Consider the following 24,783-nt stretch of genomic DNA (forward strand, 5'->3'; position numbering starts at 1 on the left):
GAATTCGTAGCTACGTCACAATGACGTCTGCGAACACGTGATGCGAATGACGTACCGCAGCCTCCGCGCACGAAGAGACTGAGCGCGCGCGCGCATTTTTTTCGCCGAGCATTTTTTCAACTTCGACATACCTTTTTTTTTTTTTTTTTTCGTAGAGAAACAGCGTCTCCAACATAGCTCTATAAATCGACATCAAGTTATCGGAAATTGTTTCCCGTTGTTTCCATCTTTCTAACAAACGGAACATTTTTTTTTCCCCCCCTAAATGAACTATGCCATTAGGTCATATCAGATTCAAATGGCCCAATATTATGTACGGCTTGAAACCTCGGAGGAGGAAAACGACCATAAACAGTTATTGCACAAAATACTACGAGTACTGCACACAAAATATTTCATGAGTAACATACAGGTAGGCTCCCAAATCAGGATGCTTGGTTTGGTTTTGTGGGGGTTAACGTCCCAAAGCGACTAAGGCTATGAGAGACGCCGTAGTGGAGGGCTCCGGATAATTTCGACCACCTGGGGTTCTTTAACGTGCACTGACATCGCACAGTACACGGGCCTCCAGAATTTCTCCTCCAAAGAAATTCTAGCCGCCGCGGCCGGGATCGAACCCGCGTCTTTTGGGTCAGCAGCCGAGCACCATAGCCACTGAGCCACCGCGGCGGCAAATCAGGATGCACTTCAAATAATAAATAAATGTTAAACTGGTCATACACACTCTAGCTTCTGCTCCCCACAAAACATCCAATAGCACAGCAAACTCAAAACCACAAATTCCAAGCAGAAAAACCCTCAGCTGCAAGCGTCAATGTCAGTCTTTGGCAGTTTGTTAACGAGAAAAGCAGCATCTTAAAAACAATATGACCGACGAACATTGCAGCAGTAAGAAAAAATTTCACACACGAGGTCCTATATGAATTTTTAAATTAAAGCAAGCTTATAAACCGTACCCATAGCTAAATTTCCCATGGGCATGAGAAGTTATAAGACAGCAGCTATTTAGTCAAAAATTTGAAGTTAAGGAAATTTTTGTATCACTCACTGCCAGAAAAATTACTCAAAGCAGCACAAAACTTAACACACCGTCAGTGGCTGATGTCAGAACTCGAAGGCAGCATATATGTCTGCAAAGCTTCCAAATACAGCCACACAAGAGGGCCAGATTTTGGAGAGAGGTTTCACTATTGGTGTGATCAAAGAAAACTGGTTTGTGCTGTAGTCCTGTGCTTATGTGCATGATGGGTCATCTATTCAAAAGCCACCAAGAAAAAGACAGTCACTAAACAAAAGGTGTTTAACTACAAGACATCACTGCACAACAACAACAAAGAAATACAAGTCAGTTCAGTCAAGCACAACCACCATTTATTCAGACAATGTTCACATTATACTTTAAAACAAGTGACAACACAGACAAAGGGTAACAAGGAAGACAACAGTAATCTGATGCTGCTAACTGTACATCATCTCTAGTGCCGCTAGGCCATAAGCCCAACAGTGCAGTCACCTTGAAATATTACCAATTACAACAGTTCAGTTCCTGTTGCACGTGAAAAACCTCCCGAAAGAAAGCTGCACAAACAAGAAAACAGACACAGACAAGGCAGGCCTTGGGCATCACATTATGAAGCATTAAAAAGCTTTCTGCTCCCAGGTATTTTGACAGATAGCTATTTAGCAGTGTAATGAACACACATACAAGAGGACCCTGAATAAAGCTTAGCACACAATACGCAGAGCCTCACCTTCAGAAAATGAAAGCAAGCTAAAGAAGTGTCATTTTTGTAGGCGGCAGTTGTGAAGTGTGGCCCACAGCCACTCAACATCTGTACAGATTTGGCACGATGCTAATGTACACAGGTCTGCAAAAATAAAAAGAAAGGAAAATAATTTGCAGGCACCACATGAAGTCAACTCTATATCTAACAACAACTGTAAAAAAAAACCCTTCCAGCAAGACTTTTGTTTGAGCTAGTTGGTGTAGAAACCTTCCCACTGCTCTGCGTCATTAGTTCAAGTATAAACAAAGAACCTGTAAATTATATTGTTTAAGTTCCTGAAAAGACACATCAGCTATGAGAGACTCTCCATAGAAGAGTACTCGAATAATTTAGACCTGCTAAACTTCTTTAACATGTGCTGACATCTAATTTAATGCGTGTCTATGCAAACGATCCTCATCTTAATAAATGTAAGTTGTCCAGAATTCCAAGAATTCTCAAAATACGGCTGCCACAGCTGGGATAAAGCCACTGACCTTGAGATTAGCTGGCGATTGCCATAGCCACCGAGCTACCATGTCAGGTTAAATATAAATGCAGAGGATAGCACACCTCTATCAGCATAGAACTTGTGGCAAATAGAGAATGCACCCTTCCTTTAACTGGCGCAGGACACCATAAGATAAAGATCTATGTGTATATTTCGTTAAACACATTTTTTATAAGAAGCTACTGCTGCCACGAAAATGTGATTTTCCAACTATTATTTGGCTATGCAGACATAAGAGGAACCACAAGTATAGCTAATCGATAAAAGCACAAGCATTCAACTGTTGGCCTTATGATACAAATGCAAGCACTATCTAAGGAAACATGCGAGTGCATGTCACTGCAAGCCATTCCTGTGCATGTGGCTGTTCACAACTGAAGACGTGCACCGCTACACTTGTGTGCAACCTCCTTTAGAAAGCTGGTTGGCAGTATGTGCCAATATGCTTGTTTGGCATGCACTGCCCAGTCTGAACTTGAGGCAACTGCCTTTTGGAGGCCTGGCCTGTGTAAACACAAGGCATGCCTCTAGAGCTTAGATGGCCACAGGTGTGCAGTCAGCCCTGCACTGCCCCACGCTCTTATGTTCCCTTTCATACTCATGCACAATCTTTGTCACAAATACATGCAGTCTTTGCTTCTAAGCCATAAAGTGGGGTTCCTGCAGCAACCATGGAAGTCCCAGGATCTGGTGGGTTGAGAGAACTTTAGTTCCTTTAACTTCGGGAAATTAAAAATGCTAGTGATTCAAAGTGAACCACACTGCATGGCACACAAGAAAACTCAGAGGGCCGCATATTTTCGACATAAAGGCTCCACATGCAGGCAAAACACAGTGCTGAAGACAGCAGTTATCCAAATTCATGCGCTGTGTTAAATTATTGGAGGACACTGCATGCTTGAAAATAAATGCAGACACACCTAGACCTCAATCTACACCATTACGCACAGTCTTTACTGCCCAGTGTCGCAAATTAAAGGCATACCAAATGTATGGCATGTACTCATTTCCACACTTAGCTTAGATAGGAATTTTGTTAATATGTTCCCTACAGCCAGCGCTTTCTGATGAAAATGTACGGCTCCATTGTAGGGAAGCTATACAAAAAAATATGGGCCACAAATGTACAACTGCTAGTTAATGTTTGACTTCTTGTCTCCCATTTTGTGACAACTGCAGCCAGAAAAATAGGACAATATTCACTGCTTACAAAATTGTTGGGTTTCGTTTATGGTTTATGGAGGTTTAAGGTCCCAAAAAGACTAAGGGTATGAGGGACGCCATAGGGAAGGGCTCTGGAAATTTCGACCAACTGGGGTTCTTCAACGTGCACTGGCATCGCACAGTACATGGGCCTCTAGAATTTCGCCTCCATCGAAATTCAGCTGCCGTGGCTGGGATCAAACCCACGTCTTTCAGGTCAGCAGCCGAGCACCATAACCACCAAGCCACCGTGGCGGCTACAAAATTGTTTATACATTCCCTAGGACCTCAGCAATTGCCCTTGTGAATACCAGACGCTTCAAACATTTGTTTTTAGTGAACAATTTGCCCACTGTAAATTTGCAACAATGGGTATTTGTGCCAGTTTGTTCAAGAAAATACATTGAAACTCATTCGGCCAGAAAAGATCTGCATTTCTCTTGACCATGATGCATAGCCCAAGTTGTAGCGAGTCCAAATTGACTATAGCACGCAAGTTTTTGTTGGAAAATATGCTGCGCGAAGCACTGCTGCCTGAAGCACTAACTTGAACAGGGGAGGGAGGGGAAAAGTCTCTATCTGCTGACTAATGGATGCACCACTGCCTGGAAAAAGTTTTTAAAGACTATGCACACCTCCCACCCATCCTCTACCCTCCCCACCCTACAGTTTCACTGATCCCATTCCAACCTTCCTCCTCAGATGAAGAGGCCTATGTAATCCTTGCCAAGGTTCACCGCAATTCCAAAGGTGAAGACAAGTCCCTTTTCACAGGGGCTTGTGTAAGCCACAGGACTTCCGGTTTGTTGTGAACCTGTGCCACTTAGTATATGAGCAAGAAATAAGTTCATTCCATCGGTGAATTTCAATGCTTCTTCTCACTCCTGCTAGGCCAAAATACTGGCCTGCAGTATTTTGAAATAACAAAATAAATAAATATAATGAGTATCAGAAGTTGTGACAAGTCGAATCAGCTAACGATGTTTCCCCAGAAATAGGTTGACAACAGCTGCACAAAGCACAAGCTTGAGCAAGAAGAGAAGGGAGAACACTCAATCTACTGGCCAATCGATGCTTTCTCACCCAGATAAGAGCTTTTCAAGAAACAGTATGCCATCTCCACTTAACTACCGTCTCACGACAACAGCGGGTACTACAAGTGAATGATGTGTACAAGATGAGACAGTGAAGTCTGGCCAATCATATGCACATGCTTCCATGCAATGGGCCACAATGCACATTTCCCAACTTTTACTAATATACAAGTCACATTTTCAAGTGCTCTTACTAACACCTGTGTGGTCCATACACAGATGCTGAACACAAGACATGGGGAAAGGGTGCATCCTTCCTACACTGCCTCTGTATCGAATACAGCTGATCAAAAAACCATGGAGCGGATGTCATTTAGGCTCATTTATGGCAGAGATCTTATCCTGACATTGAATGTCTTGCAGCCAAACAGTAAAAAGAAAAGATTTGATCCTCAAAACTGCAGCATTCTGTCAACAATGCAGCGAAGCGAAAAGTTTTTACTGCAAGCCAAGGCATAAACCTCAGCAAGAGGCAATATCCACCACTCCAGTGCCGCATACTACAAAAGCTTAATGTTTCTGGCTAGACTCCTGTCCAATAAGCACAACAGAATAACAAGCTTACGCACTGCTATTCAGCCACACAACGCTGTGTGATGCCTGGGAGAACTGAACAACAAAGTGCAGGGAAGCATATTTTACAATGACCCCACCAATAACAAAATTCAGTAACAAATGCAACACTATACTCTTAATGCTCACTAGGCCTTCAACACTCGGTGTCAGAATGAACATATGTGGACACAGAAATTGGTTCTAGCCATCCCAGAGCTGCTGCAATCTTGCATGCAGACACGCACTATATGAGCACAGTCTTCAGTGCACACATGCGGTGTCAAAATCTCAACAGGTTTTGTTTTTACAGTGTCAGTATGAGGAAACTTTTCACACACGTTAAAGGAGGCCTTCATAATGAGGCAAAAATACTTCATGATGCAAGTACTTTTGACCAAGATGCGTTTAAAGGCACCAGCTAACGGCTGCTACCACTATAGAATGCTTGAATTCATGCAGCTGCAGCAGGCTGCAAGCAACCGCTATCTCCACCAATCCAGCATTTTATGCATACTGCTTGAAGCACAGAACTTCCAAATTCAGAGCCTTTCCAAAAATTGTGTTACATGTTTGGGCTGACACCCTTCAACATTGTTGTATTCCATATTTTCAATGGCTCCAAGTTTACAGTGTAGTATTCATTAGGTGACTAATTTAAAATATTTCTGGCACACGAGAACTGATTCAGTCTTATGCCTGCACAAGGCAATGGCTAATTTTAGGGGTTTGGCTGTACTTAAGCATTACTGCCTGTGCACTCATGCACATAACCTGGGGGCTGGGGGCTTCAAAAAAAGTTTTACCTAACTATCTGTGCACACACAGCAGGTTCTTCCTGGATCTAAACAAGTGGAGAATATATGAACAAAACCTGCATTATGAGGAAAACAGCAGAAATTAACTATGCTGCTACTGGAAACCCCATAAGCTCACTGCATGTTTGCAGAACTTATGGAAACATGAACTCACACTTCTGATCTTTTATCCCGCCCCATGAAGCGCCAGAATTCTAGCTAGTTCTTAATTCAGTGAGGCACCTATATGCACTCTTCAGATTAGCAACTGCATCTAAATAAGAAAGGCTAGCCCGGGAAACTTTGTTCAATTTGGAAATGCTCAGCAAGTCCTGCACTGCTTCATAGCTCTGCACTGTGCCAAACAAGGCATACAAAGTTTCTTAAATTTCCCACAAACCTACAAGCATGTCCCCGAAAACTCACCTGCATGGCACAGTTGATGTCATTTGTTTGCCCTAGGCCTGCGGCAGCAACTATTTCCACTTTGGGACAAGGGCCTCTCAGACACATTTATCCGATGTCCTTCTACATAAATAGACTGAAGGGCTGAAAATATAAAAAAAATATGAATAAAATTTGGCTTTTTGCACAAGCCAAATCTTCCAGAAAACTCTCAATGCACAGGCTTTCAGAGCTATATGGAACTTAATTGTGGTGTGCCGCCGGCTAGTGTAACAGCCGAGCGCCAAGTAATGTGAACGGTCGGACGCGCCCTCCTCTCCCGGCGCCCGTCGGAGGGCGAGCCCCTGCTCGCCCGTCCCTTTCTAAAATAAATGCTTTTCTGTTCTCAGCCACCCGTCTGGAGGGTCGTTCTTCTCCGCGCTCGTCGAACACTCACGACATGGTGTCAGAAGCGGGATCCGGGCTTCGCTAAAGAGATTCTCGCCGTCCTCAGCGGTCGAAAGGAACCGTGATGGCAGAAGCAACTGCGAGTTCGGGCTCTGCGCTGAAGCCGCCCACAGCTTTCACTTTCGACCGAGCGTCAGAATGGCCAGCCTGGATTCTCGAGTTTGAAGACTACCGCTACGCATCCGGTCTCAACAGGCAAGACCAGGAGACGCAGGTGCGGACTCTGCTCTACGTGATGGGCCGCCAAGCCAGGCAAATCTTCAGCACGTTTTCGCTCTCCGCTGAAGACGCAAAGAACTACGACCTCGTCAAGGAGAAGTTCGATTCGCACTTCGTTCAGACAAAGAACGTTGTCTACGAGTCAGCATGCTTCAACCGGCGTGAACAGGAGCCCACAGAGACGGTTGACCAATACGCCACTGTGCTGTACAACATGGCGGACAGGTGCGATTACGGTGAACTGAGGGATCGACTCATCCGCGACCGTTTTGTCTTGGGCCTCCGTGATAAAAGACTGTCAGAAGCGTTGCAGCTGGATGCCGACCTCACCCTCGTCAAAGCTCTCTCCAAGGCTCGACAGAAGGAAACAGTGCATCATCAACAGCAGCTACTTCAACTTCAAGCCGTGGAGGGAAGCCCATCGGTCAAGACGGAAGGCACTGCTTTGGATGCTGTTGTCCGCGCAAAGCACAAGGGAAAAAATCGCACGCGACCGGCCAGTTTCACGAAGACGAGCAGCCAGTCTTGCAGCTACTGCGGTGGAGCGCCTCACCCTCGTCCTTCGTGTCCGGCTAAGTCCGAAAAGTGCTCAAGATGCAAAAGTAAGGGACATTACGCTCGCGTCTGCAGAAAGTTTCCCTCTAAAGAAGTCTCAACACTTGAGCAGGAAACCTCAGCACTTTTTCTCGGCGCTGTCCATCAACCAGCCACTGCTCAGAACGACATCAGGCTCGTGGAAGTCGGCATTAACGGATTTCCATTGGTTGCCAAGATTGACACAGGGGCTCAAGTCTCCGTTGTGCCTGCAAATTTTGCCGGAGTTCCCAGAGATCTCCATCCGGTAAAAGAAACTTTGGCAGGACCGACGGGGAAAGCGCTTCAAGTTGTCGGAAAATTTGGCGCAACTATCAAATGGAAGACGCGAAGTTCCGACCAAGTCATCTACGTCGTTCAACATCTTAAGCACCCGCTCCTTGGATTACCTGCTATAGAGGCTTTGGGCTTGGTGAAGTTCCTGTGCGCAACCGAACGCATTGAGGAGCGTTACTCCCAACTTTTCTGCGGACTAGGTCAGTTGCCGGGCGAGTACACCATTCGTCTCGAGCCGACAGCCGTGCCGTACTCCGTGACTGTAGCAAGGCGCATTCCTGTACCGCTACGAAAAGCAGTGGAGCAGGAAATACTCAAGATGAGGGAGCAAGGGGTTATTCGTCCTGTTGAAGGCCCTACGGACTGGTGTGCCGGAATCGTTCCCGTTGTGAAGCCGTCAGGAGGAGTCCGAATCTGCGTGGATTTCACTCGCCTCAATTCATCGGTCCTCAGAGAAAGGTTTCCTCTTCCGTCAGTGGAACAGTCACTCGCACTGCTAGGTGAGGCTACAGTATTTTCTCGACTTGATGCCAACTCGGGATTTCACCAAATTCCTCTTTCTCCAGCATGCCAGGAGCTGACTACTTTTATCACGCCGATAGGGCGGTTCTGTTTCACCAGACTTCCCTTCGGTATCACGTCAGCGCCGGAATACTTTCAAAAACGAATGTCCGAAACTCTCAGTGGACTGACTGGAGTAGTCAATCTCATGGACGATATTCTAGTTTTTGGCCGCGACCAAGCGGAGCATGACAAGAACCTGGACGCAACGCTAAAGCGACTCGCTTCATCGGGATTCACCCTCAACCGCACGAAATGTGTTTTCAGTGTTAATGAGGTGACCTTCCTGGGATGCGTCATAAACCGCCGAGGTATCCGTCCCGACCCTAAAAAAGTCGAGGCAGTCATGTCACTTCCTCCGCCAAAAGACGTCGCGGGAGTCCGGAGGATCTTGGGAATGGTGAATCATTTGGCAAGGTTTCTGCCATGTCTGGCCGAGAAAACTGCACCGCTTCGTGACCTCCTCAAAAAGACATCAGAGTGGACCTGGGGGCCTGCTCAGGAAGTAGCGTTCATGAGCATCAAAGACCTCCTGTGTTCAGAGAAGTGCTTAGCCAAGTATCATCCAGACTACCCTACAACACTGTCAGCGGATGCATCAGCCCATGGTTTGGGTGCAGTTCTGCTACAAACGCAGCCAGATGGATGTGAACGCCCAGTTGCATACGCCTCCAGATCCCTAACAACGGCAGAAACGCGCTATGCTCAGGTTGAAAAGGAAGCCTTGGCACTGACATGGGCAGCCGAACGCTTTGAAGAATACATCCGTGGACTCACGGCAACATTCCAGACTGACCATCAGCCTTTGATCACCCTTCTGGGAAAGGCCTCTCTGGATTTGCTGCCGCCACGTATTCAACGCTTCCGCATGCGCCTGGTAGCAGGAATGCTCACCTGCGACGAAGTCAGTGCCTACGTAAAGGGAGCTGTCATCGGACTTCAAAGTTCCGCCTTCGATCCGATCAAGAAAGCACAAAACGAAGACGAAATCTGCCAATGTCTTCGGTGGTACTGCGTGCACGGACGGCCGGAAAAACGCAAAGTTCCAGCTGCTTTGTCACCATTCTGGCAACACCAAGCAAGTCTATCCCAAAACGATGGCTACTTGCTATATGGAACACGCTTGGTTATCCCTCAACACATGAGAGGAGAAATTCTCGCTCGCCTACACGAGGGGCATCAAGGAATCGAGCGCTGCAGAGCCAGAGCCAGGCAGTCTGTGTGGTGGCCGGGGTTATCCAGTGAACTCCGCCAAGTCGTCTCTAACTGTCAAATCTGCGCTAAAACGCGCCAGCAAAATGCTGAGCCGCTCCTGCCAACATCAATTCCCGAGCTGCCTTGGAACATGGTGGGCATAGATCTCTTTCAACTTCGTGGCAAGCCGTACCTCATCTGTGTGGACTACCACTCTCGGTACCCGGAGATAGCGCTTCTAGCTTCCACAACAGCAGACGCAGTTATTAACCACCTCAAAAGCTTTTTCGCTCGTCATGGAATTCCTGTGACTGTGGTTTCCGACAACGGCCCTCAGTTTTCGTGCTCGGAGTTTGCGAAATTCGCGAAGACGTACGGTTTTACCCACATCACGAGCAGCCCCTTACATCCGCAAGCCAACGGGGAAGCAGAGCGAGCGGTGCAAACAGTAAAACGCCTGCTGAAGAAGGCTGAAGATCCTTATCTTGCGTTGCTGGCCTACAGAGACACGCCGGGACCAACAGGCTTCAGCCCTTCGAAACTGCTCATGGGACGACGGCTGCGCACACGTGTTCCGACATTTCCCGCTCTCTTCGCACAGCGGGGTAGCGAGAGCAAGCAGGCAGCCGCAAACGATCGCGAAACCAAGGAGCAACAGAGGCTAAATTTCAACTCGCGACACGCCGCCAGAAAGCTGCCGGTACTCCCGCCCAAGACCCAAGTTTGGGTGAGAGACTTCGACTGCGAGGGGGAAATAGTAGAGCAAGCCGGGACCCCACGGTCATATTGAGTAAAGACAAGCCGCGGGACCGTGCGCCGCAATCGGCGGATGCTGGTTTCCTGGAAGCCATTGCAGAGTCGAACGACGCCGCCTCCTTCTCCCGCTTTCCTGGACTACGACGATGAAGACTGGCTATTAACACCAAGAGCGTCGCCGACAGAGGACGACGGGGGAGCTCGACCGCAGCGCGGCAGTAACTCACCGCCTGAGACATCACACTGCACTCAAGCTGCAAGGGCGCCAGTTGCCGTGACTCGCTCCGGGCGTAGAGTCTTTGTGCCGGACCGTTTCGGGGGTATCGCCGTGGTATCGGCTAACGGAGGGGGATGTGGTGTGCCGCCGGCTAGTGTAACAGCTGAGCGCCAAGTAATGTGAACGGTCGGACGCGCCCTCCTCTCCCGGCGCCCGTCGGAGGGCGAGCCCCTGCTCGCCCGTCCCTCTCTAAAATAAATGCTTTTCTGTTCTCAGCCATCCGTCTGGAGGGTCGTTCTTCTCCGCGCTCGTCGAACACTCACGACATTAATGTCTAACAAAGCACATATTTTTGGCTAAATTTGGCTAATAAAAACTAAAGCATGTTTAAAGGATACGCATACATGACGTTACTTTTAATAAATGCCTTTTGATAAATCTACGCAAAAATAAACTAAACTGCAGCAGAATGATAAATAAGCTCTCCCCCTATGCTTCATCTTGGTGCCCACTAACTCTTTCCTTACTGTGGAAAAATGACCAATTTTGGGTCTTTTAAAATAAAAATTATTACTTCAGGAATTGCTGAATACATCATTGAATCGGTGCATTGTAATATTTAAACTGCAGCTTATTTATTATACTTCTGAATGAAAAAAAAAACACCACAGTTGTGTGAGCAAAACTTCAAAAAAATTTATTGGTAAGCCACTGCACTGAGCCAGAAATTGATACAAAAAAATTTAAATATACAAAACGTTGCATATGTTCTTAGCTACCACTCTTGCGATTTTCAGCTGCATACATAACACAGTGCACTTTCCGTGGCCTTTCAAGTTAGGGAATATGACTGCTGTGCCACTAGAGACAGCAGTCACGTGAGGACATGAAGTGGATGTAGATGTGGGATGCACTGCACATTACACTTGCTGTGAGTTCTGTTCTTGTTTTTTATAGCAGAGCTAGCTGTTTCTCCTTTTCTATCTCTCTCTCTCTCCCTCTCTCTCTCTCTCTCTCTCTCTTTTTTTTTTTTCAGTTCACAGCGAATGGGTTCTATGGGTGAAAGGGGGCATGGCCTTCCTTGACATCATCATAACCAAAATTCTGCAGGCGCATTTGGTAAAATATCTTGGTAGTATGTTCCAAAGATGCTAAATCACCAAATAAAACCACTCTTATCATCTACAACTCAAGCGCACTAAATGAAGTACAACGTGAATGTTATAACAAAACATGTGCGAGCACGCGTTGATGTCCCTGGCCTCTGAAACCCAACCATTCCACGTGGTTGCCTAACTCACTGATGCTGCTTTAAAAAAAAGAGAGAGAGAGAGAGAGAGATAGAGAGAGAGAGAGAGAGAGAGAGAGAGAGAGAGAGAGAGAGAGAGAGAGAGAGCATAAGAACTGACAAAAGTGCTGTGTGGCCTTTCGCCTTTGAGGAAGGAGTGCTCGGTGAAACGGACGCTATGATCAGTGACCGGTGGACTACGTCCGCTCAAAGTTTCATTTTTCATGTCATCTCCTCATGCTAGAAAAATGACAAAAACAAAACAGACAAAAGAAATGGTGACATAGAAGCAAACTGGATGGCACAGCTTGTCCAGGAGCGCAGTCTTGAGCTTTTGATGGCAGGTTGAAAGCGTCAGTCCCATGACTGATGGCCTATGGCGCGGTAAGGAAAGATTTGAGGCATTGTATGCCAGCACCTTTGATCAAATATTTGAATCTTTTTTTCAAACACAGCAGCAAATTACAGCTGCTCCCAAAAGTGTCCCTTGGCACATCAATGCAGTAGGTGCCAAGTTATGCTATGAGGCTCCTGTAATGCTGCGGCTACTTGGACAATGACAGGCAAAGAAGACAGATCTGCTCTTTGAAGCTTCAGAGGTGCAGCAGGAACCTCAATGTTCCTACTGCCCCCCTTGTCCCAGACACAACTATGCCATGTGAATAGTGGCCTGACCACATATGACAAACATTGCACCCCATCAGTTGATTTGGGACACTTACAGGCAGGATCAATTGGTGGCAGTTTTGAAGCTGATGATCCACTACTTGTTCTGTCAGACCTCCGGCTGGACTGAGAGGACATCTAGTGGAAAGGCAAGTTGAAAAGAAGAAAAAGATATATGGAAGAAAGTTAAATGTGAGTATGATGCTACTAATTCAAAAATATGCCATGACGAGAAAGAGTGGCTCCAGGTAAGCACACATCCTCCAAAGGATTACAATAAAATAGAACACACACATGCAGTTTATAAATGCATGTCGATACACTATGAACTTAAGAATTTAGTTTTGCAAATGCAGTGGTGCTGCTAGCAAGCAGAACAATGCTGCACCAATCAACGTAGCAGAAGCATTTGCAGTAGACTAGGCACTGTAACTGCTGTAATAAAGCCTCCCTAAGCAGTGTATCACTATGAAAGCCTCCCTAGTAAATCACTAGCTTCAGTATCAGCTGCGACTCTCTTTGGCACTTGTCTGCTGATGGAGTTTCTTCATATAGCCAGATAGATTTTGGGAACTCGCATTCCTCAGATGACGCTGACATGGTGACCAGAATCAAAATTAAGTTACAATGAAAAACCAAACTAAAACTAAGTTAGCTCACTGGCAAAAGCAAAGTGCAAGACACACAGAAAATTGAGGATTCATTCAAAAAACTTTATCTGAGTAAAAACTATAACAAGCACCACGTTGCTCATAGCCAGCAGAAGTCAGCAGCATGAAGTAGAGCTACCCTCTAATCCATGAACCACCTCGGTCTGCAGTTTTTACCATATAAAAGAGCCGCTATAGCTTGGTGATCTAGTGATCTACCAGTGATAGCAGCCAATGATGCAAAGAAAAAATGCACTAATCTTTCATCTTAACCAAGCTAACACACTTGTGCCTTGGCAAGCACAAGAAGCACGCAATGAGCAATGCCATCAATATAGCACACGTTCCTCATGTAAGGTCAATCATACTAGGGGCATCCTCAAGTGCGTAGAATGTCTGGAAAGCACTGCTGCTAAACACGAACTTCCATTAGCCTCACTAGCTTGGCTGTAGACTGCGTCAGCTGCTGACTGCCCTTTTGTAACCTTCGCAACAATACAGAGCTAGCGCCCTCGTGTGCGCACACATGCCTTAGGAAGTGAGGGAGGCGCACACCAAGCTATGCTGGTGATATAGTAAATAATAATCAAAATAAAGCCACAGATGATTTGAACAACACAAAGCTCTGTTTGTAATTGCTACAGAATTATTGCTTCTCAGGAACTACATTAACTCACAGGCACTTTGCTGGAGCTACTGCTGTTACTCCCCGAGCTCAATGGTGGTAGCCAAGGCTGTGGCCCAGAGATGCATCTTGAAGCTGCAGGTGACTGTTTCTGCCACTGTTGCCCATCACACGACCACGGTTGCCTAGAGCCCTCTCTCATCACAGACTGGGCAGTGCTTGATCTTGAAGAAAACAACGTGGAAGAACTGAAACAGAGAAGTTTGCTTCGTTTTTTCATGAGTTAATTTTTATTACTACACCAATGCTTTAATTTCAGCACCACCTGCAGCATCTTAGCCCGAAGGTGTGACCCCTCCTGTACTGTCAGCATAATCCTAGCTGCAGATCTCCACATGATCAATGATCCTTTTTCTCTCACCCATTCAGCGTTACTGCTGCACACCTGCTGAACCGACTAGTTACATGTTAACTTTAGAATCAGCAAGTCAAGCAGGTTCCTTATCACGAACAAGGATCACCCCACCTCTGACGCCGTTTGGACAAAGACGGTACCCTCTTTGTCCCGGCTCTCCAAATTTTTCCCTTCACCCTTCTGGAACCATAGACCGAATACAGGAAGCCCCACTCGCTTTGGCTTTGGCAAGGGACAGGCAGAGAAAGAAGCATGCAGAACCACCCCAGCCAACACCTCCCCCCACGCACGACGGGGACTAGCAGCCGGGTTTGCTATGGTTCGTTTGTAATCCTCTGAAGGCAGGCGCAGCAACAAAAGAAAAGCCTTCACGCAGCACGGGTCAAGAAAGGACCGGACACGTATATCAACATCTCAACCAAAACCAGTCTCGGGTCGCTGGGGGCAAGACGGGTAGACACTTTCTCAGTGATGGATCAGTGTCGTAGCCTGGCGGCAGAATATGAACTACTTGCAAGATGGCGGCAGTGGAACCGCCACCTTAAAGGATAGTTTTTGCAAGCAGTCGCCCAAGTTACTGTTTGTTTGTTTTGTTTCACTGCTTAAAATTGAGCCCCTCTCTTCTTCGTGATATATCTGGGACCCAGTGACAAGCATAAAATCCATCACAGCATTGTACCAGGTCAGTTTACAAAAAAAAAAGGGATGTTTAGGTTCTGGCTGAAGCTGCAGAATTTTCCAGGAATTTAAATTACTTTGAAAAATTACAGAGGGCATTAAAGGGAGACGCGGGTCCTGAATTGATAAAAAAATGTGAAAATTTCGATTTTGCAAAAATGGTTTAGTTAGTTTATGGGGGTTTAACGTCACTATGAGAGATGTCGTAGTGAAGGGCTCCGAATAATTTTGACCACCTGGGGTTCTTTAATCTGCACCGACATCGCACAGTACACGGGCCTCTAGAATTTTACCTCCATCGAGATCCCAGCTGCAGCGGTGGAATTTCAACAGAGGCAAAATTAGGGCATATTCGGGATCCATACCCTCTAAAGTTCCTGCCTAAAAAGTTTCAAGGTCTAAATTCGACCTCCAACCACAAAAATATCTATACATTTCGTGCCTGCGAAGCCCGCAAACAGCTATTTCAAAGTGAAATGCGGCAGGATTTCGCACCTGTCGCTTCCCACGATGGCCGCCATCTTGGTTTTGTTTGAAAGCTAGGCCTCTTTCTCCATTACCTGGTATTACTCTCAACTAAAATATTTTTGGAACATCTGCATTCCGCTGTTTTCTGAGGCCTCTACAACGACCTCCGAATGGCTGGCGCGTGCGCTTCAAATGCGATTTTCTCGGCTTCATGTTTTTTGCTAACATGACTAGCCTTACAAAAGTTTTTACTATGTTTTTATGCTGAAATCTCAATTTTATACTGCTGAATTCAGAAAGAACTAAACTGTGGAGCTATGCTGTTTTTGTTCAGCTGAGTCAGACATTTCAAATTTTGTGAATCATAATGTCACCTAATTATACTTCATAATTATGGTACTAGGACAAACTTTAGCAGTTTTATATGATGACGCACGTCAACAATATAATTAGCACAGCTCCAAATGGCAGTCTCTGGCTACAGCCCCATTTCAGTCAAAACCAAAAACTGTAGAAAGAAATTGTCTTAACACCCTGTAAAAATTTAACTAATTAGGCTTGAGAATGAGGCATATAATTATTTCACATTAAAATGTCCTCCTTAACCATTTTACCGTCAACCCCGAGCAGTACCCAATGGGAAATTGTACCAATGTTGCCAATGACGAGTCACATTCGTCCAGCTCGAAGTTGCGTTTCTCTCACCGCGAAAGAGGTGTTACAGTTGGCAGTTGCGTTGGTTGCAATTTTCTGCACTAGAGGGTGGCAGCTGTACACAAAACAAGTTCTGCATTTTTAGCGCGTGTTCTAAGCCACAACAGCCATTTTCGCCAAAAATCGCCAAACATGGTACATTTTTTGGGAATTAATTTGGTGGTTAAAAGGTCAAGGAACAACATCCATTAGTGTGTTTTCTTTTTGTCAACTGCTGAGTTCCCACTAAGGTGAGTTCTGCGAGAGTGGGGCACAATGTAGCACAAGCCACGTAATCTGCCTTAGTCGCGTTCAAACCCTGACAGACCTCAAGAAGGAAGCAAGTAAGGGAGCCTACCACACGTGCTATGCCAAAGCTAGTCCTTGTGAAATATTCTTAACTGCATCTTCAGTCCAATTCGTGAAATATCAAAAAGACTTTTGGAATGATGATGAGGCTGTTTGCATTTATACAGTAAATGGTGGCATGTAGGGTTCAATGTCCCTAAGCTGTACATGGGATGTGAGAGATGGTGCAGAGGAGGGCTCTGGATTAATTCTGATCCCACAAGGGTTTTTTATATGCACTGACATAGCACAACCCAAAGGCTTGCATGCATTTCACCTGTGTCGAAATGCAGGCACCTGCAGCCCCAATTCAATGCCCCAAGCTTTGGGCTCAGCAGCCGAAAATCAAGACCATACAGCCACCACAGTGGATATTCTACAGCAATTAGCTCTCCGTTTTCTTTACATCTGACGCAGTACTCTGCTTCATAACTAAGAGCTCACACTAATCAATGAATTTTTAAATTATAACATGGCAAACAATACAGGGCTACAGGCAGAACCACCCGAAGTAGGAGTCGCTGCGTCATGACTTTTGAATTCCTGCCAAAATTACGAAATGCCCTTCCTCCCGGTTAAAATATTTGCGAACACTGCTTTAAGTAGATTTTAATCCACAGAAGTGTTAAAGGCGTGTGGCAGGTGAGCCAATATAGTAAAGCCAGAACCTTTTAGTGCCAAAGCACTACTTTGCGGGGTCAAACCCAACCAAGAATCTTTTGGCGTCCCTGACCTTGAGGGTGCAGAAATAAATATTGCTGCAACTGGGCTTCGAACCCGCGGCAGCGTGAACAGGTCAGCTTCGCTGGCCACTGCATGAGAGCACTATGTCATTGCCACAGCCGATCACACCTCGTGTTAAGCTGCAACACACTCTCGCACTGTGCATCGCACATCGTCATCAACTTCCATCTGCGGCACAAACAGATCAGATCAGCTCAACCCTGATCAGAGCTCAACCCTGATCAGAGCTCAACCCTGATCAGAGCTCAACCCTGATCAGAGCTCAACTCTGATCAGAGCTCAACCTAAGTCTAATATCATTGCCAGACGTGCCGACGACCCAGCACAGCGAAACCATAAGCCAACCATGCTAAACACATGCTTTTGTACCTCTGCTTTGTTTAATTATGTTAAAATCCTACCACTTTTTTTTTTCATTCACAGGCACAAAATGTGATCTTTTCTTTTCCAGCAGACAATGCAAAGGTGGTATATAACTCGCACAAAAAAATTTGAAGGACACTTTAGCTCCACCTACAGGGTGCAATGAGACAACGTTAATGGGTCCCTTCTGCGGCCTGGGGCCCTCTTTGCATATCACCTTGCAGACATGGCCACTGTTCTTTATTTTATTTCATTATTTATTTTTATTATTTATTTTCGACAAGACACACACGACCTCCCTTTAACCAAGACAAACAAACGTTCCTCAGTGGTCGAGGAGTAGAGTGCCTGGCTCACGACCCAAGGAAGAGCGGTTCGAGTTCCAGCTCAACCATTTTTGCTTTCAGCACAACAGTTTTCATTCTTCAGAGGCACTCTGTGATGGCGATGGGATGACTTCACAACCTTACAAACCAATGAGGAATTGTGTAGTGACATCATCACTGTTGGAGAGACTGTGATCATTGTGGGGTGTTTGAGCCATGCGCATGAGGTCATGTGGTTGTGACGTCACAACTCTCTCGACCAATCGCAATTTTCTCGACATGCCAATGCATGGCGGTTTTTCCGTTGAACAGGACCTTAATGCCATCACGTTACCTTGCGTTGGCTGTTCAACAAATGCTGTTCTCCCTACTGAGCTCATGTACCTTTCCTTTTGTAAACAAAAGTGACAGCACCTGCCTTCTTCGGAGCAATGAAAGCTGTGCTGAGGTGCTGCATGATACTCCAAACTTCTCACTTAGTACAAGCATGCTAATCCAGGGGTAACGCAGGCTAGGCCCTGCAATGAATGCATGCTGAAAGGGGGCCTTTTTTAGCCAAAGCACAGCAACCAGTAGATCACACGAATTGAAAAGCAGACAAAAACCTCACCCCGACCTTTCCAAGTATCGGTCACTGAGGAGTTTTGGTGTCACTGTCAGCACTCCTTCCAAGCCATGACAGCAATTGCCAACTTCCCCGTCGACTTCCCAGCCTGACTGCCTTAAACCTACACAAGTGAATTTGAGAACAGGGCTATTAGAACACTTGCATGCTAACTATCCCAATTCTTGCCAATATCATAGAACTTTCAAACATGAACTTCACAGTTATGAGGCAATCAAACTCACACGTTCCACCAATGTGCAAGGCTCCTGAACATTCTTTACAGAAAAAGTGACAGTCAGCATATTTTCCTGGCCTAAAGTTCCTCACGCGCTCAAGTCCGAGGACGAAATTTAATTTTTACAACATACAGAATAATATTGAGAGCAATGTCTAGTGGTGCCATCTCGAACACATTACAAACTGCCCATAATCCTTTCATGTTCCCAAAGTGCCATGCCAAATCTCTAAATGATCTCTGAAGTTGGTGTTTGCTATCAACAAGGGGTGCCAGGTTGGCACCTATTTAAACTAATGTGCTCAATTTCCTAATGCCAGATAAGGTACATTTTGTTCTCTGCGTGTTTTTACACTAACCAGCAGCACATGTGAAAATATTTGTAAATTATCAAGGGAACATTGTTGCTACGAGGACTTGACGACTGACAAAGTTGCGTGGAGCATCAGAGACGGGATTACGGTGGACAGCGCCTGCGACAACGATTGCGATGACACTGGTTCTGCCCCTAAGCCAGTGACCTACACAGAGGCCATCACAGCAGTTGAGACTCTGCGCATGTTCCTGGGAGTTCGGAGTTCAACCAGAACTTCAGTTCGCAGTTGGACGGCATGGAGGCCTCGATCCTGAAGTCCGCACTCGCGAAACATGTTCAGGGAACGCTGGACCGATTCTTCCAGAGGCAATAAATCAATTTGCCAACATTTGTATTTTTTCTTTCACAGTCAGATATAACAAAATAGGATATAGCGAAGAGATTTCCGATTCTCCCTGACTTCGCTATAACCGGGCTACACTGTATCGTTCAAGTTTTGTGGACACCAGTATGAATGATAGAATAATTTAAATCTCATTAACTTAATCATCTGAGTTTTCTTGAAAGGTAGAATCTGGTAATGAATGAAGTTATGCTGAGTAATGCCTTGACATGTTTGTGCTTTGAAATCTGCTCAAGGAAGCTAACACATCAAACACTGCGGCTCTGGCAGCAACATCCTCACACAGTATATGAGAAGAGACACAACAGTGGCACCTGTCAAAAGCAATATTACCACATTTGCATGAAAGTAAAGAGTTTTTTCCTTAAATCAGCTGCTTCAGGAAGCACCCTGCATTATATTACGAGTCTGCTGTCCTCTGAAATAATGAAGGTGTGCTCACCCACCAGGAGGGTGAGCTACGAGGAAAAGGCAACTTCTCAACAACCTTTAGCCATCGAGGCAACGCATGTGGCATACACTGGTGGGAAAGAGTAGTGACAATCTTAGAAAGAAGGAGATGCAGGAAGTTGAGAAAGAAAAGCAGGCAGTGAAAGGACTGCGAGAGGCTTTCCGTGGAATATTGCAGATTATTCATTTTCAATTCATGAAAGTTAAAATTTTGCGGTGCAGAAAATTAGGGGCCTTAGCACTACCAGATAGGCAGGCAGTGTAGCGACCAGAAGAAATTCAAGAGGACATGCTCTACACTCAGGGGAAATGACAGCTGCACCTTACTATGAACACCTCGCAGTGCGATGCATACTAGCAGAGGCCCACTTCTACACCAACAGTGTCTTGAGTCATGCCATCAAGTACTTCCTGGCTAATATATACAAACCAAACTCCTGGTACAAGCAGCTCTATTTGCCACCTCCACGATCAAGGCACAGCCAATGCCATACCCTACTCTTGTTCAGCATTGTACCTTCATGACATTATCTACAAGCACTACCATCAGTGATGTGCTGGCATGACAGCACTTGATGTAGCAATGTTGGATTCAAGCCACAACCTAAACTCCTTGCTGATGTCACACTTTTTGTCTACTGCGATTTCCCGGCACAACAGTGATGCCTCAATAGACAGCTATATACCAGCATCAGCAAACTTCAACTTAAAGTGCAACATCACACCTCTGCCACACGGCGAACAGCTTGCAGTACCTGACACAGGGAGCCAGAACAGCAGTAATGATGTCGAACTACAGTGTTCCTTCCAGCAACCTGTGGTCCTGAAATTGCCGCCTATGTTATCACGACTTCCACTACCCAACACCTGCACTGCAAAATGCCCTGGGCCAAATTAACCTGCAGTCATCCACTATAACACTTTCTCTCCGCCTCCTTTCCCTGCTTTCCGTGAGATGCGGTCCAGGTGTCCACGGAGAGGAGGCTATTACTGCGCCTTTACTTCCTTCAAAACATTTGCATTCATGTCAGTGTGCACTGCACATTGTTTCAATTGTTCCTCTGAGCATGGCTTACCATGATTGACTTGTGCCACAATACACTTATCACAGAGTGCAGTAGCAGTTTACAACACAACTGCAGAGCAAGGGCAACAACAGCACAGTGATGACCACCACTAGCTAATGGGTGCATGCACCTTTCACATGTACCACATCATTGATATGCTTCTGTGTTATCTGCTGTAATACCGCAACATCTTCTACATGCACTTGCTCGATACCAGCAAAGGTTTCTTAAATCTCGCCATTTAGCATTGCGATAGCACAGAAAAAAATGCACTCAATTGTTCACAATAACAGTGATCACCACTGTACCTCTCCCACATTAGCCATTTCCAATTTAGCAAACCTATAGTTGCTACATACAGTAGTACTAGTACTACTAGTAGTGGTACTAGTAGTAATAGTAAGTTAGTGGTGCAGCAGCAACTCTGCCCATAATGCACCAAACACAAGCTGCTACATATCAGCAAACACTAAAGCATTCCTAAAAACAGGGACTTCAAAATAGAAAGAAAATGTTTTCAGGAACACACTGTCAGCTGCGGTGGAGGTTTATGGACCATTGTTATAATGTAGGTAATTAACAAAATGCACTAATTAACTTTTATTGGTTTACTGGGGTTTAATGTCCCAAAGCAACTCAGGCTATGAGGGACGCCGTAGTGAAGGGCTCCAGAAATTTCGACCACCTGGGGTTCTTTAACGTGCACTGACATCACACAGTACACGGGCCTCTAGAATTTCGCCTTCATCAAAATTCGGCCACTGCGGCCGGGATCGAACCCGCGTCTTTCCGGTCAGCAGCCGCGCGCCATAACCACTGAGCCACCGCGGCGGAGCTATTAACTTTAAAATTAACATAGTCTGGTGGTTGGTGCCAATGAGGAGTTCGAAGCAATGGAAAAGACAATGTCATATCAGTTTTTGAAACAAAAAAAAGTCATTCTAGAAAGCTCTGCAGCGCAACAAAATCCAGTGCATTTTCCCCGCGTAAAACTGAAACTGAGCACATGAGGTGCACAGGAAGCTGGATGCAAATGCAACGCCCGCTGATGATGTATGAGTGCTTATAGCATCTTCAAACTGCCCGCACTATTTTACTATAGCATGCACTTTCTTTCGCTTCTTTGCTTTCAAAAACAATGACCATACAGCTGGCGATGACAATCTTTTTCCTTGCACCAAGTAGCAAAGCTAAAGAACGCGCATGACTTGGCACAATAATGCACACAGTTCGAACTCTGCACTGTAGTCACTGCAACACTTCATCAGCGAACGTTACGACAGCATAGAGCTGCCTGTGCACTTCATGGACTCAGTTTCATTCCTGTGTGGAAAAGAAAAACGCAGTGGAACCCCCTGCACTGTAGTGTTTTTAATAATGACGGTTTGGTTTGGTTCATTGGGGTTTAAAGTCCTAAAGCGACTCAGGCTATGAGGGACACCGTAGTGAAGGGGTCCGGGAATTTCGACCACCTGGGGTTCTTTAACGTGCACCGACATCGCATAGTAGTACACGAGCCTCTAAAATTTCGCCTCTACAGAAATTCGACTCCTGTTGCTGAGATAGAACACGGCCGCGGCGTATTCATAATAAAAAATTGATAAGGTATGGTTGGTTGGTTTATTGGGGTTTAACGTCCCAAAGCGACTGAGGCTATGAGAGACGCCGTAGTGAAGGGCTCCGGAAATTTCGACCACCTGGGGTCGAAATTTCCGGAGCCCTTCACCTTGCCCATGGCTTTAAACAGTCCATTGGCACTAACCACCTGACTGTGTTAATTAATAAGATAATTATTGAATGTTAGTTAATTACATTTATAATCAATGACGGTTCCTATAGCAACTGACAACCGCTGCGGCTGAATGCTCCAGAAGACATTTTCCTTCTATTTAGAACTACCTATGTTTTTTTGTTTGAAAATTTTAGGAAGTGTTTGCTGAAACAGCCGCTATATTTTCACAAACAGTTCTTGCATTCTTGAAAACATTAGTAATGCTATCATTCTACAACAAAAAACTAAATTCCTAAGCTAAAATCATAACATCAATACCCAAGGGCGTCCGCAGAATTTTTTGCAGGGGGGGGCCCCATTGGTTGTTGGCGCTGGAGGGGGGGGGGGGGTATGTTCGTAGCAAAAAGGCACTATTTGCGGAGTAAATTTATTTATTTATATACAAATAAAATAAATAAGTAAAATACACACATGAAAGAAAAATTACAAACAGCAAATTAAAGCGAGGCTAGGAGAGATACATTGGAGTTTATCAACGAAGAAACAATTAAAATTAATAAAAATGCAAAAAGATACAATCACTTCGTGGAGAAGAGTGCTCAGTCTTGCTGCATACGGGTTCTCGACACACCCGGATTGATGACCAGCACACAGCACAATATGTTCACAAACACGCAACGACAGTCACTCAGTCAGTCTTCCTTGAACAGAAACTGTAGACGCCTCGGATTTTTCTGGGCGAATTGCGTGATGACACTGGTGATAAATTCATTTCTGTGCTTCATTACACGCTCTCGGTGCACACTCATCATACAAAGGCCGTCCAGTCTGTCGTTTGTCATCGTTGAGCGTAGCCACGTTTTCACTCTCCTCATTGTACTGAAGGAGCGTTCGACCGTACAGGTAGTAACTGGCAAAGCCAGAGCCACCTCAATGGCTTTTGCAACACCAGGGAAGAATGTCTTGGCCTGATGTAGAAGCTCGCAGTAAGTTATTTCTGATGGGTCCCCAGTTTTGTTGCACCACATCTCGTACCAAGAGATGGCCTCTTCCTTGAAGTTGTCGATGCCGTAAAAGCACTGGAGTTCTTCGGCGAGAACAGCGAACTCAACACGGCTCAAGTGCTTCATTTTTGATGGATGCAGCTGGAGAAGTTTGAAGCTCCTCTCATTGCTTTCAGAAAAGCGCCGAGCTAAAGAAGCAGTGAGGGAGTCCAAGTACGGCACATATATTGCCACACGGTAGTATTCCTCTGGCGACTGAATCCTGTAGTTGTCTCGGTGGGCCTGACGAGAGACTTGTCTTGGTACAGATATCACCACATTTAAGTGATTGGCTGCCTCCCTTGCTGCATTCATGATGTTAGAGAACTCCTCTACAGTGTTTGTCCGGTGGCCGCGAAAAATACGTTGTAGCTCAGTGATGTGGCCATGCACAGAATGGAAGTCCATGGATACACCTTGCAGAATGTTCGTAGCTGGTTCGAGCCGAGCGCTGTACTTCGCTACAATATGCAAGCAGACGATGAAAGATGAGCTTGTTGTTGCGCAGTAGAGGATGTGAGCTCGTTGTCTAGTTGCAGCGTTCGAGAATGATTCCGCGGACGCGAGCTGCTCGAGTGCTTCGACTATGGCCACGTAATGCTGAGAGAAGATCCTAATAGACTTGTACTTTGCAGACCATCTTGTCTCACACAGCATCGGAATGTTGGGCACCAATTTTCTCCGGAGCACGCTCTCGCGGAAGAAGTTTATGGTTTGTTTGATTATCCCAATTGTGTTTCGAATTTCAGAGACGTCGTTCAAATCGTTGATGACGAGATTTAGTTTGTGACTTGCACAGTGGAAAAATAGTGCCTTCGGGAACTGTTTTTGTATAATTTTGTTCACTCCAGCTTCTTTTCCAGCCATTGTAGAGCATCCATCGTACCCCTGTCCAACGAGGTTCGAAAGAATCAGTCCGACATTCGTCAAAAGCTTAAGATTGCCGCGGCGATGCAAGCGGAGTTTAATTGCTCCAGCTCTACAAATCCCAAAAACTGCTCTCGAACGCACACTTCGACTTCCGCCTTGTCAATAAAGCGAACGCCTATAGACATCTGCTCTTTTCCTGAAATA

At 45.7% G+C, this 24,783-nt stretch overlaps 2 protein-coding genes across 2 annotated transcripts in view; both read right to left on the bottom strand.

Moving 5' to 3' along the window:
• Sirt1 (NAD-dependent protein deacetylase sirtuin-1) overlaps positions 1 to 1,873 on the bottom strand; it is a 28,243-nt gene extending 26,370 nt beyond the window's left edge. The window contains exon 1 of the mRNA XM_089581055.1: positions 1,752 to 1,873. The gene's annotated coding sequence lies outside the window, so the exon portion shown is untranslated. The remainder of the gene's footprint in view (positions 1 to 1,751) is intronic.
• Positions 1,350 to 24,783, bottom strand: part of LOC149351695 (uncharacterized) — a 40,830-nt gene continuing 17,396 nt past the window's right edge. Inside the window, exons 8-12 of the mRNA XM_089581056.1 lie at positions 18,467 to 18,584; positions 13,874 to 14,069; positions 12,603 to 12,684; positions 6,350 to 6,472; positions 1,350 to 1,868 (exon numbers count right to left, since the gene is read on the bottom strand). Of these exons, the coding sequence (XP_089437182.1) occupies positions 6,369 to 6,472; positions 12,603 to 12,684; positions 13,874 to 14,069; positions 18,467 to 18,584 (500 nt within the window). The 3' untranslated portion in view covers positions 1,350 to 1,868; positions 6,350 to 6,368. The remainder of the gene's footprint in view (positions 1,869 to 6,349; positions 6,473 to 12,602; positions 12,685 to 13,873; positions 14,070 to 18,466; positions 18,585 to 24,783) is intronic.

This window comes from Amblyomma mixtum, chromosome 3 (genome assembly GCF_055824585.1).
Source record: "Amblyomma mixtum isolate Tamu chromosome 3, ASM5582458v1, whole genome shotgun sequence".
NCBI lineage: Eukaryota > Metazoa > Arthropoda > Arachnida > Ixodida > Ixodidae > Amblyomma > Amblyomma mixtum.